This window comes from Argentina silus, assembly GCF_951799395.1.
Source record: "Argentina silus genome assembly, chromosome: 18".
Lineage (NCBI taxonomy): Eukaryota > Metazoa > Chordata > Actinopteri > Argentiniformes > Argentinidae > Argentina > Argentina silus.
This window is the reverse complement of record NC_139672.1, coordinates 10,073,497-10,093,249: the sequence shown is the minus strand read 5'-3', so window position 1 is coordinate 10,093,249 and position 19,753 is coordinate 10,073,497. Positions and strand designations below refer to the sequence as shown.

General features: G+C 46.6%; 1 protein-coding gene across 1 annotated transcript in view; it reads right to left on the bottom strand.

Annotated features, from left to right (window-relative positions):
- Positions 1-697: 697 nt before the first annotated feature.
- The window catches only part of kmt2cb (lysine (K)-specific methyltransferase 2Cb), a 62,344-nt gene continuing 43,288 nt past the window's right edge, over positions 698-19,753 (bottom strand). Inside the window, exons 40-61 of the mRNA XM_083690028.1 lie at positions 19,510-19,621; positions 19,355-19,421; positions 19,199-19,262; positions 18,230-18,462; positions 16,247-18,130; positions 13,876-14,073; positions 11,872-12,036; positions 11,494-11,623; positions 11,124-11,271; positions 9,656-9,840; positions 9,325-9,458; positions 8,830-9,139; positions 7,394-7,533; positions 5,841-5,972; positions 4,596-5,730; positions 4,199-4,335; positions 3,879-4,024; positions 3,526-3,703; positions 3,193-3,309; positions 3,005-3,078; positions 2,675-2,783; positions 698-2,584 (exon numbers count right to left, since the gene is read on the bottom strand). Coding sequence (XP_083546154.1) covers positions 2,492-2,584; positions 2,675-2,783; positions 3,005-3,078; positions 3,193-3,309; positions 3,526-3,703; positions 3,879-4,024; positions 4,199-4,335; positions 4,596-5,730; positions 5,841-5,972; positions 7,394-7,533; positions 8,830-9,139; positions 9,325-9,458; positions 9,656-9,840; positions 11,124-11,271; positions 11,494-11,623; positions 11,872-12,036; positions 13,876-14,073; positions 16,247-18,130; positions 18,230-18,462; positions 19,199-19,262; positions 19,355-19,421; positions 19,510-19,621 — 5,891 coding nt within the window. The 3' untranslated portion in view covers positions 698-2,491. The remainder of the gene's footprint in view (positions 2,585-2,674; positions 2,784-3,004; positions 3,079-3,192; positions 3,310-3,525; positions 3,704-3,878; positions 4,025-4,198; positions 4,336-4,595; positions 5,731-5,840; positions 5,973-7,393; positions 7,534-8,829; positions 9,140-9,324; positions 9,459-9,655; positions 9,841-11,123; positions 11,272-11,493; positions 11,624-11,871; positions 12,037-13,875; positions 14,074-16,246; positions 18,131-18,229; positions 18,463-19,198; positions 19,263-19,354; positions 19,422-19,509; positions 19,622-19,753) is intronic.

Genomic DNA, 19,753 nt, shown 5'->3' with positions numbered 1-19,753 from the left:
GAGAGATCACCCCCTTGCTCTGGCCCGTTCAGATATGTGGCTCTGTCTGCTGAAGCTTTGCAACCCTGAGTGTAGAGTGTAGCATTCTGAGTACTGAGTGGACTACATTCTAATCTGCATCCTGATCCCCCTCTCTCTCTTCAATCATATCTCCCCCCCTTCCAGTTGGCTTGTGCCCCCCCACACCAATCCTTTAAATCTGTCGGGGAGTGGACAAGTGTACACTTCAGGGAAATAATGGAAAATTTGGACACAGGAGTAGAATAATTACATGGAAGTAGCATACTCTGGAGCTGCGTTTCAATCTGCCCTCGTTCACTCCCCTTCATGATCTGATAGGACTGGGAAGGTGTAATAAATACTGTGGTAACTGAAATGTGGTGGAGCTATAGGCCATAGCTATGACCTATCAGAGCAGCGAACAACTTTCTGGAATAAAACACAGCCCGGGCTCCAATTTGCAAAGTGCCAAAAAGAGAGCCAACTTTTTGAATCGACGTTTCGCTAAAACAAATGAAAATTTTGCTGTAGAGTGTTGTGTTAGGTATTTTTTGCTCTGCTCAGAAATATTTGCTCAAGCAAATTGGGGTCCTCTAGTTCTATTCTCGGTACAAGGTGAGACCTGCAGCGATACTGTACTTCATCAAGACATTTGTGTCTGTGTGATGGGTCAATGATGAAGCCAACCACGAAAATGTTAAGATGTAAAATAGTTTATTTTTGTAAATGCTTCTAAATTCAATTCCACAAACTCCAAACCTCATTACTGTACACTTCAAAAGGCATTTTTCAAAAAACATTTGAGACTACTTTACAGGACCAAGAAAAATGTAGCACAAACACACTGGCAGGATGATATAATATCATACAAGAGAAGAAAAATATCCAAGAAACAATTTTGTTACAACCATTCATTGAGAAAATATATACAATTGAGTTTTTCGGAAAGTTAAAAAAATACATGCCATATACATAACAAGTTTCTAGGACTGTTTCAAAAATTTGACAGTCAACTTGAAATTGTGCACGCAAAACATTTTCCATTTTCTAAGTCATGTGGCTTGTGAAGTGTCAGTGTAAGATACATCTCTGATTAAGTAGAATGCCATCTCTTCAAAACGTAGCACCACCTACTGTCCCGAATATGGTTCCCCAAGAATCATGATTTTCTATCTTTTTCCATTATACCATTGGTTTCAAATGCTTGAAACTGTGAGCAATGTCATTCATTGAAAGTCTGTACACAATTTCTATGTAAAAAATAAAAAAGCAAGATAAAAACAAAATAGAAGAAAAACAAGGTGGTGTTCCTACGCCTATTTGGGTTAAAAAGAAGTTAAAATTGTGTTCGGGTGGTTTAAAACCTAATTCACAGTTCTATAAAATCAAACCTGATCACAAGCAAAGACATCAGAATGATCTCATACCATCTGAGTTTCTTTCATTCTGTAACCAATAACTCGTTACCACGTTAGTCACCAAAAATATTTCTTTTTGAGTGGTCAAAGTACGTGTAAATCACAAAACACTACGCTACAATACCATACTTTTAATACAACAAAAATACTTTGTGAATTATTGTGGTTATTTTACAAATTCTGTACAGAATAATCATAATATATACTCTCAAACTGATATCATGACATCCTTCTTAAATAAATTTCAATGACAAACTGAACAAAAAAAACAATTACAAAAACACCCAAACATTGAGAAGGTTAAGGTAGTATTTGGTCGGTTATTCCTATATTTTTCTTTATTTACATTTGTACAAAAAGTAACAGCATGTCTTCAATCTTCAAAAGAAACAATAGCAGTTCAGCCTTCTTTTACGGTCTCAAAACTTTGAGAACAAAATTCATTCACTCAATAATAAATACAAAACGTCCTCTCGAATTCCACTCAAAAATCACATGACGGAAACCTATGATAAAACTGACTCATGGAATCAAGTATCTTAAAGGTTTTTTGTGTGTGTTTGTCTCTTTTTTTAGTGCAAGTTAATAATATTCCCTTCGCGGTAGTCATTGCTGTACATTCCCCATTCAGTGATGTCTACATTTAGTCATACGGTATACATGTATAGATTGAAAACAAAAAAGGGCCTGCCCTTAATCACCAATAAGGCCGCGCCCTGCACAGTGCTCTCTCCTCATTCGCTGGTGGATTGTGTGCCCTACAGAACATCTCAAACACACAGACACACTCAGACAGAGGTCACCTCATACAGCCCAGCACCTCACATATGGCACCAATCACACGTCTGCTGTTGGCTCTCCTCCACACCTCCATCTTCTTCTACCCATCTTCTGTCTATGCCTCCTAACATGGGACTCCATTCACTGTTCTCAGGGTTCAGGCCTTCCGCTCATTCCTAAACTAAAATGACTTTAGTGTGAAGCACATCTCTCTACGCAGAGACCGGGGCATCTGCATAAATATGGCAAGGAATGCATTTTCTGTTTAATGTGTTTTTTTTTTCTTGTTTTGATCAGTTGATCCATTTTCTGCAGGTGGCTGCTGCGCAGTTGCAGGCAATCTTGTGCTGGCCATCCGTGCAGTCAAACTGGTAGTCAAAACACAGCTGAAAGACAAATGCAGAGAACAGACATGAGAATGGAAAGCCCAACTCTGTGGATGAAGAGATTTTTCCATTTAAGGAAAAGGAACCCACCTCCTCTCCTTTCTCGATTCTGCGATTGGAGGTGATGATGATTTTGTAACCCCGTTCAAACATTACCACCTCGGCCAGACAGTTCGGGGTACAAGAGTGGTTGATGTATCTGTATAACAAACCAAAACCACATGACCAACATTATGGCACTTGAATAAGTGTTATGGTAGAGAATGAATACTGTGGTCTGACTGCAGTTTAAGTACTGAGCCCAACAAATCTAACTATGCATATCACCTTAGGAAACAAGGTAAAGAGTGTGAAAATTCACCACAAAATGGTACAGGAAGAATTTAGAAATTGTTCCACAGTGACATTATAATACAGTACCTTGCCAGACCCCCTGATCGGGAGGCATCCACGACATGTTCGCTGTCAATGCGGAACATGAACACTCCACGATTCTGTCAGGGGGGTCAAATACACGTCAACTTAGACCAACAGGAATCATAAGAAAGCTATTCTAAAAAAACTGACAAACACCCTCCACTCTTCAAGAGAAAAATAACGACTCTTACCTGAGCTCTGTATGTTCTCTCCTTCCTGATTGCCACCTCATTGCGGAGAACTGTTCCGTTGTACTCAATCACCATGGTGTGTTTCTCAATGTCCCTGGCTGCGTACAGTCCCAGGCCCTGTGGACACAAACAAACATACAATATTATCCAGCGCTTTAGCACATGAATATCAGATTTATTCCGTCACTCACACTGTATGCGCTCCAATGTCCACACCAACATACCTCTTAGGATGCACGACCAATACCTTGCTTCATTCCATGTGGTAAGCTAGTGTTGATATTGGAACACAAGCCTTCTGACCTATTCTGTCTTAGTTTTAGTAAGACCCACCTGGATGCGAGAGCGGGCCAGATAGACGTTGGCCCTCCATTCACTCTTCATCCAGCGGTACTGGGAGAGCCTGTGGTGCACTGTGGGAGGCTTGGTGGGGGGGGCGGCAACTTCCCCATGGGCTATGTTCTGGTTGGACCGTGAGGTGCTGGTACTGGTGGTGGATAGAGTGATTGGCCTGTGTGTTTAGAGGGAACAGGTTTAGTACCACTAACAAAACAACATAAAGCTTCCATATTATGATGACATTTAAATTACAACTATTTTCCCCAATGGAACTGTTTTTTTGGTGTCAGGTAAATGTGTTTACATTAAGAAGCATAGCAAATCAATGTAAACATCATCTACAGTACCTTATGACAACCGTGGTGGTGGAGGAGGAGCTGGTCTTGGGCTGGGCGCGGGCACTGCCGGAAGGGTTGAAGATGAGGGGCAGCTCCATCAGAGGGTTGCGTCCGTAGCGGAAGGTGTAACTGTCGCAGGCCTCCACCCCTGGCAGCTGCAGCCAAAACAACACCAGAAGACAATGAGAATGCAATTCTGCCCAACACTTCAGGTTCGACACCGTTTTTTCCAAGAAGTCCCTGATCATTATTTTGTACCGTTTGTGTCATGACCTGAACTGTCCTGAACTGTCTTGAACCTGAACTGCGAAACAATGAAAGCTACGAACCGATTCTGTGATCTTGACGACTGCTGAGACGGTGAGCCCAAACAGATCCTCTCCTTTCAGGTAGATGGGAAAGAGCTTCAGAGTGCCTGCTTCTGTCCTCCTTTCAGCCACTGGACCCAGGACCTTATCCCACACTCCTGTTTATAAAGCACACAGAGAGCAAAGTTGTTACAGAACATGCAGGGACAGGGAGTCCACCGAAAGGAAACATCTTTAGAATCTTGCTGTGCAGATTATCAGATCTCACAATACCTGGAGAAGTCTTGAGCATCTCAGGAACCAATCAATATGATATAGCAATCTTGAAGCACAACTGCTCTAAAAGATAGAACCAATAATATTTACAGGCCTAATCTAAATATGCCATACGCTTGACCAATCGAGCTTGCAGACAGACCTTTGGGGGAGGCGTCGGTCAGGACCAGGTCCTTGTAGCCCTGCTCAATGACACGGATGCTGAACTCTGGCAGCTCCTCCCGCTCCTCCACCGAGCACAGGTAGCGGCAGCGCCGGTTGCCGTGGCGCATGCTCCAGTAGATGCGGCACGCCTCATAGCCCACGGGGAAGATAGCGGCGGGTGAGTGGAAGGCCGCCATCTGCTGGGGTGTGAGCTGGCCCATGGCGTGGAGCACCAGGCTGCCCACACGGAAGGTGTAGCCCAGTTCAGGCTGCTGCACAGCGCTGGCCATCTGCCGCACCTCGTCCCGCTGCACGTAGACGCGGCGGAAGACTGCAAAGCAGCGCAGCTCGTGTTCCAGGACCTGGCCGGTGGTGCCGCGCGGCCGGTGGGCGTGGCACAGCATGGTCTTGTCCTTGAAGAAGGTGCAGTGGGCCGTCAGGGCGCAGGTGAAGTGGTAGACGTTGGTGCAGCGCAGGCGGTGGCAGCCACTGGTGGCGCCCGTCTGCTGGCAGTAGGCGCAGCGCACGGCTGCGCCGCGGCGGAGCGCCAGCTCCACGTTGATGAGGGCTCCCGCTTGGGTCTCGTAGACCTCCGTAGACCACAGGGCGCAGTTGAGGTGCACCCAGGCGTCCAGGTCCAGGTTGAGGAGGCGGGCGGGCCCGTCGGTGACGCCGTCGCCCATCTGGTGGCAGAAGGAACAGCGGCGCTGGTCGCGGAACGAGGCGGCCGGGCGGAGCGACGCTCCCAGCTTCCTCAGGAGCTCGTCGATCTTGTCCTCGTCCGGGAGCTGGGAGTTTCCTCGGTGTATGACCACCTGGACTGACCACTTCCTCCATCGGAGCCCCTTCTGCCTTTTCCCCTGGTGCCAGCCCGAGTCCTGGCCGTGGTGGTGGTGGGCCCTGGGCCGGGCCTTCAGCTTGACTGTGACTTTGATGGTGTCGGCCTTGGCTTCTGCCTTGGGGGTCTCGCTGGCGGTGGGGAAGGGGATTGGAGGGGTGGAGGGTGGGGATTGCTTGGGCTGGAGCTGGGCCAGGCAGTGGACATCCAGAGAGGACATGTTGTTGCTGTACTGGTGCTGGGTCTTAGACAGGCTCTCTTTCTGCTCAGAGTCTGGGAGGAGGGCCACCGAATCCTGGATAAGACATCAAGAGAAGAGAGGGAAAGGTGACTCAAAAGTCACAAGACAAGAAAGCATCTCAATGACTATGATAGTTTTGCATGAGTACCAACGGTAGCACCAACCTTAGTGTCTGTAGTGGTTCTGGACTGTGAGGAGGATGAAGAAGAGGGGGATGAAGTGGAGGAGAAAAGGAGGAAGCAGCTGTGGCTACAGAAGACCAAGTTCCCTTCTGACCGCGACTGGCCATCATGTTCCTGATAAGAGAAACCAGACAAGTGTCAAGAGAACCGTCGAGGAGGAGTGAGAAGCCTCTTCAGCTCAAAATGCAGCAATATATATATCAAAGGCTGATCGATGCATACAGAAACCATCATTGATGCTAAAAGGGGTTATTAAATAAACATCAAACAGCCCCAGTACTTAAATAACCTGTGAACTCCCAAGACTACAGTCTGAGGGGCATGGCGCTTAACCCACTAATTGCACCGAGATGGATTTCACTCAAATTGGGAGGATTTGCATAATTAGATGCTGTGTACGGTGTATGTGTGTGTATGTGTGGGCCTTCAGGCTGAATGTGGATTAAGCCATCCTTTGAAGTCGGGTCTAGGCCTCTGGTCACGACCCATCTGTGCACTGTCCCTCCAGGGGAAACTGACTAACACCAGTAATCCACAGATGTCTGACGGTAAGAGCTTCTACTGGGTTGGGAGTGATGGCAACAAGATGATCTATACGGTTTGATCCAAGTTTATCATTCGCTGCAGACAATTATGTAAAGACACATTGAAATAATGTGGAGCACTAGATCAATATATAGCTCATGTGGGCCATTCAATAACCATCTCATGGCGGGAATACACTGTGGGATTTTAGAACGATTTTCTCGTGGCCAGCCGATTTCCAAAATCGTCATGAAATCCTAAGGATCAGGATGTCGTTACTCGCAAAGTGTGACAGGGTGCCAGATTTTACTGCCCCGACTTCTGACGAAAAGTCTGGCATGTCAGATTTTTTTTGTACAGCACTTGCTTGTGCAGTGGGACCAGTGACCAGGACGCGATCTCCAAACAAATACTGCGTAAGGCCAATGGAAACACTTGGCACATGGATAAAGTGGTCTGACAAAATGGTATGGTATCCAACTATGAGCCCCTCACGCAGGATATATAGGAATGGGTTTATTTGGGCTGAATCAAAATGATATGAAATATCCTCTGTTGATTGTCCAACACAGCTGCGCTTTTGATATCATGTTGCACAATTTTCACTCCAGCTGGAAAGTAGTAGGAGAGATTCTCTCCAGCGAACGGGCTGCAATGGCCATTTTGTAAATTTAGCTGGTCTTCAGGCACCACAATGACATTTTCTCTCCCCAAATTGTGCTTGGGCCCACCCAGCTGCTAGCTACTGTAACGTTGTTTCCCTATCTTGTTGAAATTGCATTACGTCAATGAGTTGAAATTTTGCGATGTGACAGCTTTCATTGCACAGAATGTATACTCCAACGACCATGAAACATCAAGATCATATATCTCTGTTAAATCACAGCGTGGCATATTCATTGTTGTAAGAATTTTGAAAGTCGTACAGTGTATTCCTGGCATTATTCATTAGGCCTTTATCTTATGAAGATAACATGGTTGCATTGACTAGTAGAAAGCTATTGCAGTACCTGTTTGTGCATGGGAAGGTCTTTGATGGATTTGCGGACTCCATTTCCCAGAACCACCACCTTGCAGTGGCAGCACCACTGGGGCTTGGGTCCAGGGCTGCCGGGGTTCTTTTGGTGGGGTCCTCTGACCGGAGCTGGACCTGAAAAACCACACACACACACACCACACACACACACCACACACCACACACACACCACACACACACACCCCACACACACACACCCCACACACACACACCCCACACACACACACCCCACACACACACACCCCACACACACACACCCCACACACACACACCCCACACACACACACCCCACACACACACCACACACACACACCACACACACACACACCACACACACACACCACACACACACACCACACACACACCACACACACACACCACACACACACCACACACACACACCACACACACACACCACACACACACACCACACACACACACCACACACACACACCACACACACCACACACCACACACACACACCCCACACACACACCACACACCACACACACACACACCACACACACACCACACACACACCACACACACACCACACACACACACCACACACACACATTAATAGAGTTTCTAATGTGCATGATGGCTAAAAGATGAGAAGATCTACCGTGTCATATTCATTTAAGACTCTCCTTACATGTACTTAAATTCCCTTTAAAGCCACGTCATATTTCCGACAACCAAGAGAAAATAGGTACGCTGCTCAGTTCAGATTAACCACACATTTGCTTTGGAGATAAACACCCAATTAGAGACCGCAAAAAAACAATTACACAAGATAATTGAGCCGAATGCCTATATCCCTACTCTCTTGAGGTGTCAATTTTCTCATCGGGGCTATTATATTCTAGGTGAACTGACCACATTCATTAGGGCCCCATGCCTGACACTGACAGCTCTAAGCAGGAGGTGTGTGCACCGTTGAGGGTTGGGGGTGGGGGGTGAGGGGGATAAGGCAGAATCATTACTCAGTTTCATTAGCTGTGCGGATCATTGAGGAAAATCAATAAGGATGGCCGTCAGCACCTGGGCTAGACACGGCCTTTGGCCCCCGCAAGGCTAATGATGCGTCGGGACAAAAAAAAACGGCCCTGTTTGTAAACAGTCGCTGAAAGGGGCCAATTGTGTCAGCGGACGGCGAGGGAGGAAAACAATTAAATACGGACTGCTCCGTTGCGCTGTGTGTGTGTGTTCCTAGAAAGTGTCAACAAAGTGTGCTTGAGGAAAGATATGATTCATTTCAATAATTGCTGACTGAGAGACCTAAAAACAACAAAATAAATCACTTCTGCCCATGTTCAGTTTCACATTCCACAAGAGCAGAAGCATCACTCTCCCTCTAATTTGTGTGTCAGGATCCAACAGGGTGCTAAGCATGTTGCGTTCTCTCACCTGGGCCGTCAGGATGAAAGCGGAGTTGCTGAGCCTGCTGATGCTGCTGCTGTTGTTGTTGTGGCTGCATCATTCCCTGGGGTCCACCCGGTCTGATGTGCTGGCCCGGGCCCATGTGAGGGCCAGGGCCGCCCATATCCCCCCCACGGCTGAATAGCATGGGGGGCCGGTGCTCCAGGCCGTGGGGGCCCACCCGGAGGCCGCTGAGCATGGCCAGGGGGCCCTTGTCCGGGGTGCTGCTGACCTCGTAGCTGCTGGGGATCTTGACGCCCAGGAGCTCTGAGATGGCCGCTACCACGCCTGTGATGTTCTGATACAAAGACACAAACATAACATGAAATCCAGTTGTTCTCCTAATAATAAACATTGATTTAATAGTGGAAATAGTTTAAGAGTTAAGTACATTTATTTCGACAAGCGCATGAAAAAGGATCTAAACTACATCCTCCGTAGTGCCTTTCTCTGAGAGCATGAGCAAGTGAGGCCAACACTCACCTCTGCAGCCGCTGGTCTCAGAGTGATGGCCACAGACACCAGGCCTGGTTTAGAGTCGTTAGACATTGGTCCAAAAGAGCCAAAGAACATTCCAGAAGGTTCTGTCTTGATATCCCGTAGCCTTGCCTCGGACCCTTCGCAATGAAAAAAGGATAATGGCAGATAATGAGGGGACATAACAATATATTTCATTGAAAGCCAGTGCTTACAGTTAGGGGCACATTGAGTCTTTGTTTACAGATATCATTTCCTCTCAAACAGTACCAGTTGATAGTACCAGTGGGGGTTGTTGTATGTGTGTTGTTGTAGGGGGCTGTGTGTGTGTGTTTACCTTTGCCACTGGGGGCGGGGAGCATGGGGAGGATGGGGGAGAGGCAGGGGGAGAAGGGCTCCTCCTTCACCAACGACAGATCTGGATAGCGGCTGATCTCCATGCCAACAACACTCTCTGGGGACGAGGAGGGGACAAAGCTGTCGGGGGTGTCCCTGTCCTTACAATGCTCCTGTCCCCTGTTACTGGGAAAGAGAGAGGGGAGGGGCTGTTAGTAATGAAAAGGGACACAGACATGTACAAAACAGCACAAGATCACTAACAGACATGTGGTCACAGTCTATGGATTGTAATGACTGGTTATGAAACTATTATGTCATCTTTGACCACAACTTTCCCACCATTAGATCTTCAGCTGCTTTGATACACATTAACAATTGTCTTGCGATCTATGAAGTATCAAAACAGTATAGGAAACCATCATGCAATCTACAGTGTTGTTTTGCATTGGAGGCTGAAATAAAAAGCATTTAATTTAGATTTTTCCCCAATCAATTCAAACAACATTCTCCACACTTTGAACATGACTATTTCCCAAAAACTAAAGAAATAAAAATGTGTTGTGTGAATAAGTATGTGAACCCCTGAGTCAGGACTCTACCAACATGGCACACCAGACTAGGCAATATTTACCCATTCTTCTTGGTGAATTGCTCTACTGTCTACTGTCAGATTTTCAACTTGGTTTATGTTCTAACTGTAACTGAGACACTCACTACATTCCAGTGTAGCTTTGGACTTGTGCTTGTGTATTTTTCCAACTGAAGGGTGAATTTCTACCCCAATGGTAAGGTTTCTCTCAGTGTCTCAGCAAGTTCACCCCTTAGACTGCTTTGTTTATTCCATTTTCCTCTTGATCCTGAACTCCTCCTTTCTTGCCGATAACAAGCATCCCCAAGCCATGATCCTGCTATCATCATGCTTGAAGCTAGGGATGATTACTGACAAGATGACATACTTTGTTAGGTTTGCCTCTGATTTAAAGCTTTGCTTTTAGACTAACATTGTTAGTTTCTTTGCCAACACTTAAGCAGTATAACTCAAATGATGTGTTGCAAATTCAGTGCAGGAATGGGAAGTCTCTTTTTTTTTTCTTTCAGTAATGGTTCTAATATTGCTTCTGTCATATAGGCTAGTTTTGAGGAGAGACTGGGATGATGTTGACCCATCTTATTATTTGAGGACTGTGGCTCTGAGTTAATATTGGCCTGACGGCACATCTATAATGTTTCATTCACTTATTCATACAGGACATTTGGGTTATTCTATTTGAACTATTTCTATCATTTCTGCTTCACTTTGAATGTGTGGACTAGAGTATGTAGATCAGTTAAAAAAAATGCATTTCAATTTCAGGCTAGAAGTAACAAAATGTGAAAACTGTGTAGGGGTTGACATACTTTTTCTCGGCACTGTATAAGATGTTGGTGTACATCATTACCAGAGACATGGTGGTGGTGTCGGTTACCTGAGCTCCTCCTGGTTGTTGTGAGGGGGCGTGGGGAGGGAGGCTGGCACGTCCACTGTTTTGGGTCCCTGAGCGATGGCACGGGCCAGCAGGTCCTCCTCTGTCCTGAAGGGGACATGAAGCGGCTTGGGGACCAGACCTTTGGACACTACATGGAAGAGGAACACATGGATGAGACATTCTGGCTTATAGCATACAAACATCACGACATGACAAGGGCTCTAAGTTATGGCCCTGAGTTTTCCCTGGTCAGGTCGCAGGTTCAGGAAAAACACCTGGCCTTTGCTACATTTGCGAAAGCCATTTTGATCTGCAATCTTCCTATAGAGGTATGACTGTGGTCACCCCTAACCTCTCCATGATTGCTCACCCATAGCCGCTGCCTTGCTGGCGAGCTCCTCAGTGGTGGCAAAGCCGTTGATCATCTTCTGTCGGTTCACAGGTGGGGGTGTGGGAGGGAGGGAGGCTGGGGGTGTGGGCGGGTTGCTCAGATTGTTCTGCTTTGGAGAAACAAGCCACGTCATGTGTCACCATGCTAGCAACCAACATGTAAGCACGTGAGATTACATTACGGTAAGTCTCTTGCTACGTGTCACTTTGTTTCAATATCCACACGAGAATAGCGTAACACTTACAATGCATGGCATATACTAGGCTTCATTCTAAGTGGTATGCAAGCATGGAAGTTGACTTAGACCCTATCTGCTACTACAACTGCAGAATTCAATTTAGCATAGCAAGTCCTCACCTTGTAGGCCAGCTGGGAATAGTAGTCCGAGACGCCGTCTAGCGTGGCACTGCCGAAGGTCCCGGACAGCAGGTTCTCACCGTTGAGCTGGCCGCTACCGTAGGGCGCAAAGTGGGCAAAGTTGACCCCTATCAAGGGCTCCATCAGGGGAAGCAGGGAGAGTTGCTGGGGGCGGAAGAGAGGGGGGAGGAGGAGACAGGGCTTAGATTATGATTAACTCGATCTGAAAGGATAGGATTCCTGGGGTGTATAAACCGCCTACCAAGCTCCGTAATTACCAGAAATATATGGACACAAATTGCACAATGCCAATTAAAATGCCTGAGGTATTACTCATCTGTTTTCAACTCTGTGGCAGCTTTGTGTTCAGTGGAGAATCTGTTGGGTAATTTGTCTCTGTTTATAATTTCTACAGCAATTATGGGGAATTTCTAATTGAGTATTTATTACGTTGAGATTCTCAGTTTAACTGCATTTTCTGCAATTATTCTCCCCACAGTGGGGTAAAACTATGACAGGCATTACTTATGGAAATGACAATAATTACACTTCTACAAAATAGAGAGAAAGTGTAGCCGCTAACGAGCTGGTTTACTGTTCCATGTCCTTACTGTAAGTAAGTAACGCAATGTTGTCTTGGGTGCCTTCATTTAACAATGATAAAGCCCTGGTGTAGCATCCTGTGTGCTGATACGTTTCAATAAATAACATCTCCCTGGGTCTTAATCTGAATCGGAGCCATCACACTGAAGTGTGGTTTCTATTGTATTAGAGCCGCCTATTATCAAGTGATGCAGCTGCATAGAGATTTAGTCAATGAGCCACACCGAGGGGGTTACAACATAATCATAGTCCTTATTCCATTCTGCTCTATAATACCCACCAGTAATGTCTGAGTGGAGAACTGTCACCCAACGGTATCATTTGCTAGGCCTTGATTACAGTGATGTGGTTATGATACTGCAATGGTATCAGTGTACTAGGGCTTCCCCTGAATAGTCGACTAGTCAATTGGTCAGTCGAAGCTTTCTTTGGTCGAATTGTCGCGAGGCGGGAAAATGTCCTTGCCCAAAAGAAAAGCACACATTTTCTTTAAAAAAAATATTAATAATAATACAATTACAGGGATATTAATGTCATGAAAAAAATTAATCCATACTTTTAAACGATGCCCCAACAAACTCTTTATGAAAATTGCTCCCCAATAACTCAGTCAGTGTATTTTCTTGTGCGTGCACTTTCAACTCTTTCCCACTCAAGCGCATTTCACAGCCTTTCTGATCAGTGGTAGACAGCTTCATCATTAGGCTACAGGGTAAGAAGGCTGTCTACACCATCCAACGGCGTTTTTTTCTCCTCTGTAGTATAGTAGATCGTAGCATAATCTTGATCAGCAGTGAAAGTCAAACCAGTGCATTTTCTGTTTGCCAAAAAGCATATTTAAATAATAAAAAAACAGCCCTTCATAAATGTGTGCTGGTAAGTCAACAATAGGTTTAGAATTGCCGATTTTGACTCAACTAAGCAATTTTCTTCGTCGGGTACTGTGTACACACCAGGAGCACCACCTTACGCCATCTGTAACAAGCTCGGATGTGTTGTCAATGAATGTGGTCAACTGGGGTGCATTCAAAAGGGGAAACATTCACCATGTTGCAGATAGAATGTAAGGCGTAGAGCTGACACAAGTCCCCATTCTAAATGCCAAACACGCATGTTCTACACAACATTTCTTTCGGAACATTCTGTAACCTCCACCTTCCTAGACAGGCCCCTGCTCTCAGAAGGAATGTGCATCAAAGCCTCCCCTTATTTTTCAAGAATGGTCTGCAATGCAGCACACACTCCCTTTTTGCTTAGAGGGGGCACACGCCACACTTGCATCTATCCCCTACCTGTTTAAGCTGGGTCATTCGGGTGTCATCTATCCCCTACCTGTTTAAGCTGGGTCATTCATCCCCTACCTGTTTAAGCTGGGTCATTCGTGTGTCATCTATCCCCTACCTGTTTAAGCTGGGTCATTCGTGTGTCAGTGCTGGAGTGCACAAGTTGTTTTTCCTCCCCGTCTTTCTTCCTCTTCTTGTAGCGTGGGGCGGGCCTCTCCCCGCCCTTGGGGGCCCTCTTGTTGCGCCCCTTCTTCTTCTCCTGTCCTGACATCAATGGTCCCGGGAACTCTGGAAGGAGCTGGCCGTCTGAGTACGCCTGTAGGCAGAAGGTGAGAAGGTGTCGTCGCAAATCAGATATCGTCTGCATTGTAAAAGAAAAACATGACTTTGTAAACGATGACACCCATCAGAAAAAAACACACATCTTGAGAATAATGGCACATACCCTCAAGGCTTAGACATGTAGAAGACATGTTATGATGACTCATCGTAAAATACTGGCACTATGACTCAGTGTCGCTGTAACACGACTAAGCGTCTGAAGTGAGTCACTATGCCGATGGCTGTGACTCACGCTGCTCACCTCCGTAGCTAGCAGTCACTGTGGCTCAGCTCACAGTTGAGGCTCTACTGTACATACTAAGTACTTGCATACTGCATGAGTATGCACTTCACATCCCAGATTGAATTTTACAATGAAGGCAGTGCTACATAGTCTTTCAAGCTCACTAGGTGGGCACTCAACACTCCTACTAGATAGTAGAGATTGAACGATGATCAAAAAACTTTTCAAAACATCTGCATCGGCATTTATAATATGGGACCTGCTGATACGACACATTGCGTTGCAGGCCTCCTGGGCTCGTCTTGCGGACTCCGCCTACTTGATCCCATTGCACTACTTGAGAGGAATGTGCAAGGGCAAGTTGCAGCTGCATCCTCCCATCTTAACTAGCGAAAAACTATTTAACTAGCTATAGATTAGTTGACATATAGCTAGCTGATTGTTGGGGTAAAGAGCAGTTCCGGTTTGCTAAATGTAATCTAGCTCAACATGCCCAGACAGGTCCTGTTTGTTAGACTACAGTGTAGTACTGATTGTGGAGGTGAGCATGCTAATAGTTGCTAAAACCATGTGTATCATTACATTTGTGGACTTTTGCAAGCTTATTTTACTGTTGTTTCACCGCATATCGGTGATATAGTTACACTACCGTGATGTTATATTAGGCCAGCAGACCGTTTTAGTCCATTGGCTAATTGTCAACCAGTACCTTCATAGTGAACTTTCGTTCCTCCTTTAATATGCGAGAATGAGACTCGCTATACAGTATCAGTCAAAGGTTTGGACACACCTTGCCAAGAGTGGGCAAAGCTGTCATCAAAGCAAAAGGTGGCTACTTTGAAGAATGTAAAATATAAAACATATTCTGGTTTGTTTAACACTTTTTTTGTTTACTACATAATTCCATATGTGTTCCTTCATAGTTTTGATGTCTTCAATATTAATCTACAATGTAGAAAATAATATAAAGAAAGAAAAACCATTGAATGAGAAGGTGTGTCCAAACTTTTGATTGGTACTGTAAATCCACAGACATCACATTTTGCAGAATTGAAGAACATTCAAGAAAACCTGAAGGAAAATCTGATTTTGCTGTTTGCCAGAAGTGTGTCTATTCACAAGTCACAAGTCAATGAGGTATTTGATTGGTTTGACATGTGGCAAAGTGCAGCGTCAGTCATTTCAAATGAGTTGCCACCCCTTCGTAGCTACTTCCTGCAAAGGATTTCCCAAGGCTTTCCAAACTAGGAACGCCTGGTCTCAACGAGGTTACCACACAAGTTACAGTTCCCATTGAAAACAGAAAAGGTCTGTTACAAATCATTTTCTGTAAGAGCTGCACATGATGCAGTTTCTCTCTCTGTCAGCATGGCATGCTGTGAAATCCCCACCACTTTTTTCTGTGTCTGATATGAGATAGAACTTGGTATGAGAGAGTTAAGACCTTGTTTGCTCTGGCTCGTTTGTTTGCTCTCTCTCGTCCTCTGCGTGCACACACACACGGTCAGTTAATTAAATGCATGAATGAATAATGCTCCATGTATAGATATGAGCTGTTATAAATGGGCTATAGCTAAAATGGAAGGTGCTTCACCTGTGATTCACTCGACTCTCTTGATCTATATTGGATTGTTTAATGACCTACAGAATAATAATTCAGTATTAGTAGGAGTAATGCATTACTCAATTATTTAAGAATTTATGTGCTGAATTTACTGTAAAATAGTTAGTGTCATTGTTATTTTTGTCATACATTTTTTTTTACTTAATGATATTGAGTATCGCCCTAAAGTTCGGCAATCGGCCTCCTTGACCAATACAAAATCGGTATCGGACCTGAAGAACCAATATTGGTCGGTCTCTATTAAATAGCTTAGGCTATGTTCAAAATCAAATACTTCCACCTATGACTCATTTGACTCACCCCATTGCTGTCCATGGAGCACTGCCTGAGCAGGGCCTTGCAGTCTGCAGCCTCCTCCTCCTCTGAGCGCAGACTCTCCTCTGACCTTTGGTGGGGTAGTCCATGGGGAGGGGTGCTCTTGTTCTTCAGTAGATGTTTCAGCAGCTCGTTCCCTGACTCCCCACCCTTGGCACTGTGGGAGGGGCTCTGCCCGGTTGTGAAGGGTGACACGCCACCCTTCCCACCCTCCTCCTTCACGGCTCCCATCCCCATGTGGCCGTCCCTGGGCCCGTGGCACTCGCTGGCGTCCGTCTGCTCCAGCTTGATGTTGCTGAGGATGCGGTCCTGCTCTTGGGCCTGAGCCTGGGCCCTGGCTATCTCAGAGGAGAGGCCGTGTTGACCTCCCAGTCCTCCAGACAGCTGCCTCTCCAGCTCAGAGTGGATGGGGGTGGAGGAGCCTAGCAAAGGGGACCTGGAGAGATCATGGTCCCCAAAGAGAGGGGCGCCACGGGTGGGTGTGGAGGAGGTATCCGACACGCACGGTGTGAGAGGGGCTGTGAGATCAGAGTGTGGTGTGGAAGGCGTTTTGACCGAATCTGCATCGTCCTCTTTCTTCTTTTTGCGGTTCCTCTTCTTTTTTCCTTTCTCGTCTGGGATGATGTTGGAGTAGAGCTGGATCAGAGACTGGCCTGAGCCGGGAAAGTTGGAGGGCAGGGGTGTGGCGTTTTCAGCCCCGAAAGGAAGTCCTTCCCCTGGCATCAGTCCTGGCCCACTAAACCTCCGGGGTCTGGGCTGACCCTGGGCGAAGTTGCCTCCCTGTAGGGCCATATTATCAGGCCCGAAACCATGCCCCATGTCATGGGGAAGCATCCCATTGCCCATCATGGCCCTCCTGTCAGGACCCTGCATGAAGCCCCCAGGAGGAGAGCCCATCCCTGGCTGCATGCCCTGTTGCTGGGGGAACATCGGGCCTAGGTGCTGTTGTTGTTGGGGCCTCTGTGGCTGCATGAAGTCCTGGGGCAGCTCAGCATTATAGAAGGGCATCTGGGAGAGAGGCGCCATACCTCCATCTCCCAGCATGCCTTGCTGCTCCATCTCCATGCGCTGCTTCAGGGCCCGCTGGCGTTCCACTTCCTGCATGAGCTGCACCCGCTGCCTCTCCTGTTGTTCCCTCAGTCTCTCCCGCCGCTCCCGCTCCTGGAAGCCCTCACTGAATGGGTTGTTGTCATCGAACTTTAGTCCACTCCCCTGGACGGGTTTGACCCCGCCCTGTTGAGGCTGCTGTGGCGGTGGGGGTTCCAAGGGCATTTGAGGGGGCAGGGCTGGGTTGCCCATGGGCATCTGAGGCTGGCCCGGGTTGCCCATGGGCATCTGAGGCTGGCCCGGGTTGCCCATGGGCATCGGAGGCTGGCCCGGGTTGCCCATGGGCATCGGAGGCTGGCCCGGGTTACCCATGGGCATCGGAGGCTGGCCCGGGTTGCCCATGGGCATCTGAGGCTGGCCCGGGTTGCCCATGGGTATTTGTGGGGGCAGGGCTGGGTTGCCCATGGGCATCTGAGGCTGGCCCGGGTTGCCCATGGGCAGCTGAGGCTGGCCCGGGTTGCCCATGGGCACCTGAGAGGGCATGAGAGCGGGCATGCTGGGGCCACCCATGGGCATGGGAGCTCCAGGATGCCAGCCTGGCATGTTGGGCATGCGTGGAGGGGCGTTTGCCTGGCCTGGGTGGAGGGGCATTTGCATCATTGGGTTCATAGGAGACTGGCCCATTGGGGGCCCGCTGGGCACCATACCGGCTGGGCCTTGCATTGGTGGCATCCCTGGCATCACAGTGGATGGCATGCTCTGCTGTTGCTTCACACGGTACTCCTCGATCAGCTCAGCATGCTCTTTCTGCTGCTTCCGGATCTAAAAGAAAGGACCCACCCAAATTGCATTAGTACAGTAAAACACATGACAAAGCATGCCCCTACTGCCAATAATATGAATTCAAGACTCAGCATTTACCTGCTCCAGTTGTTTCTGCACATTGCCCTGCTGCTCGGTCACATGTTTGAGCTGCTCCGCGTCCTCCTCTGGGAACTCCCGCCCCGCCTTCTTGGCCGTCCTCTGCTTGGCTGACAAGGCCTTTTTGGACTTTCTGTGAGCCCCAATCTTCTCTTCTAGAAACTTCTGCTGCATCTGGAGCAGCTGCTGGGTCTCCTGAAGCCACTCCTCGTACTGCGCCTTCTGTGCATTGTCTGAGAAGGAGAGAGTTTTCATGAATAATTTAATACCGTTTTAGCCCATCATATTCAGTGTTCTCCACAAAAGAATGTAAGAAGGTTGCTGCGGCACCTTGTCGACTTGGCTCCACCACTAATTTAGTAATGATAGTTACTCTCTTTGATCACCAATGACATTATTGTTTAAAGCGAAAATGAAAGTGAAAGCATTATCATGATCCTCAGTTAATTATTTAAAAAAAAAATATATATATTATAAACATGAGAGATAGATAGATAGATAGAAACTTTATTTATCCCTAGGGGAAATTCAGGTTCCAAGTAGCTTACAGACAGAGACATCACACATAACATACAACATACAACATAAGCAGGATTGTAAACAGGCGAGGTGCAGTTGTAAACGTCTTTGCAGTTAGGTGAGGTGCAAAAAGGTAAGGCAGGACAGTGCAATTATAGCATTAAATACTAAAAACTAAATATGGGCTAAATAAATATGGACTATTTTTAAAGTGCATTTAGTCCAGGCTGGTGGAGGGAGGTAGGGGCTGTGTATGAGGCCTAGCATAGCCAGTAAACATTGTAGTTAATGAGGTGAAACAGTAAGGTACAGGACAGTGATGTGATACACTGTCCTGACTCATGAGTCAGTTTTGATATTGCAATCCGATGCCACCTTGTTCAAAATTCCTGGGGAGAACCCTGATATTGATCCATTTACTGAAATACAAATTAACAGAAGTTAACTTACTGACAAAACCTGGTCCAAAGTTGGGAGGGTTAGGTCTTGCCACCTGGGGTGTCAGCTTGCCATCCTGGTTTGGATTAAGGGAAAAACACACTCATCATATATTCATGTTTTCTAAATATGTTTGTTTATGAAAGTATACTTGATCACAAGCTTTACCTGTCCAATGGCCGGTGGAGGAAGAGGGGTGCTTTCTGGACATGGTGGTACAGGACCAGGTGGAAACCTGTGAATGGTCAAAACAATTGCGCTTAGCATTTAAGTTTCACTCATACAATCTACTGTTTCAATCATCAGTCCGAACATGCTCCTACCTGTTCATGACCATTGGCGTCATCCCCATGTTGTTCTGAACCATAACTTTGTTGATGCCTTTCAGGGCCACCATCTTTGCTTTCATTATGGGGTCGGTGATTGCATCAAAATCTGCAGATATTAAACCAGATGTACCGTCAGCAACGTCTGCACCTTGAAATTCTGAAAACAGTACATAAAAATCATTTTCCTTTCCACTTTTGTTTTTGACTGCATTGTCTGTCCCTTTTTCATATTACATCT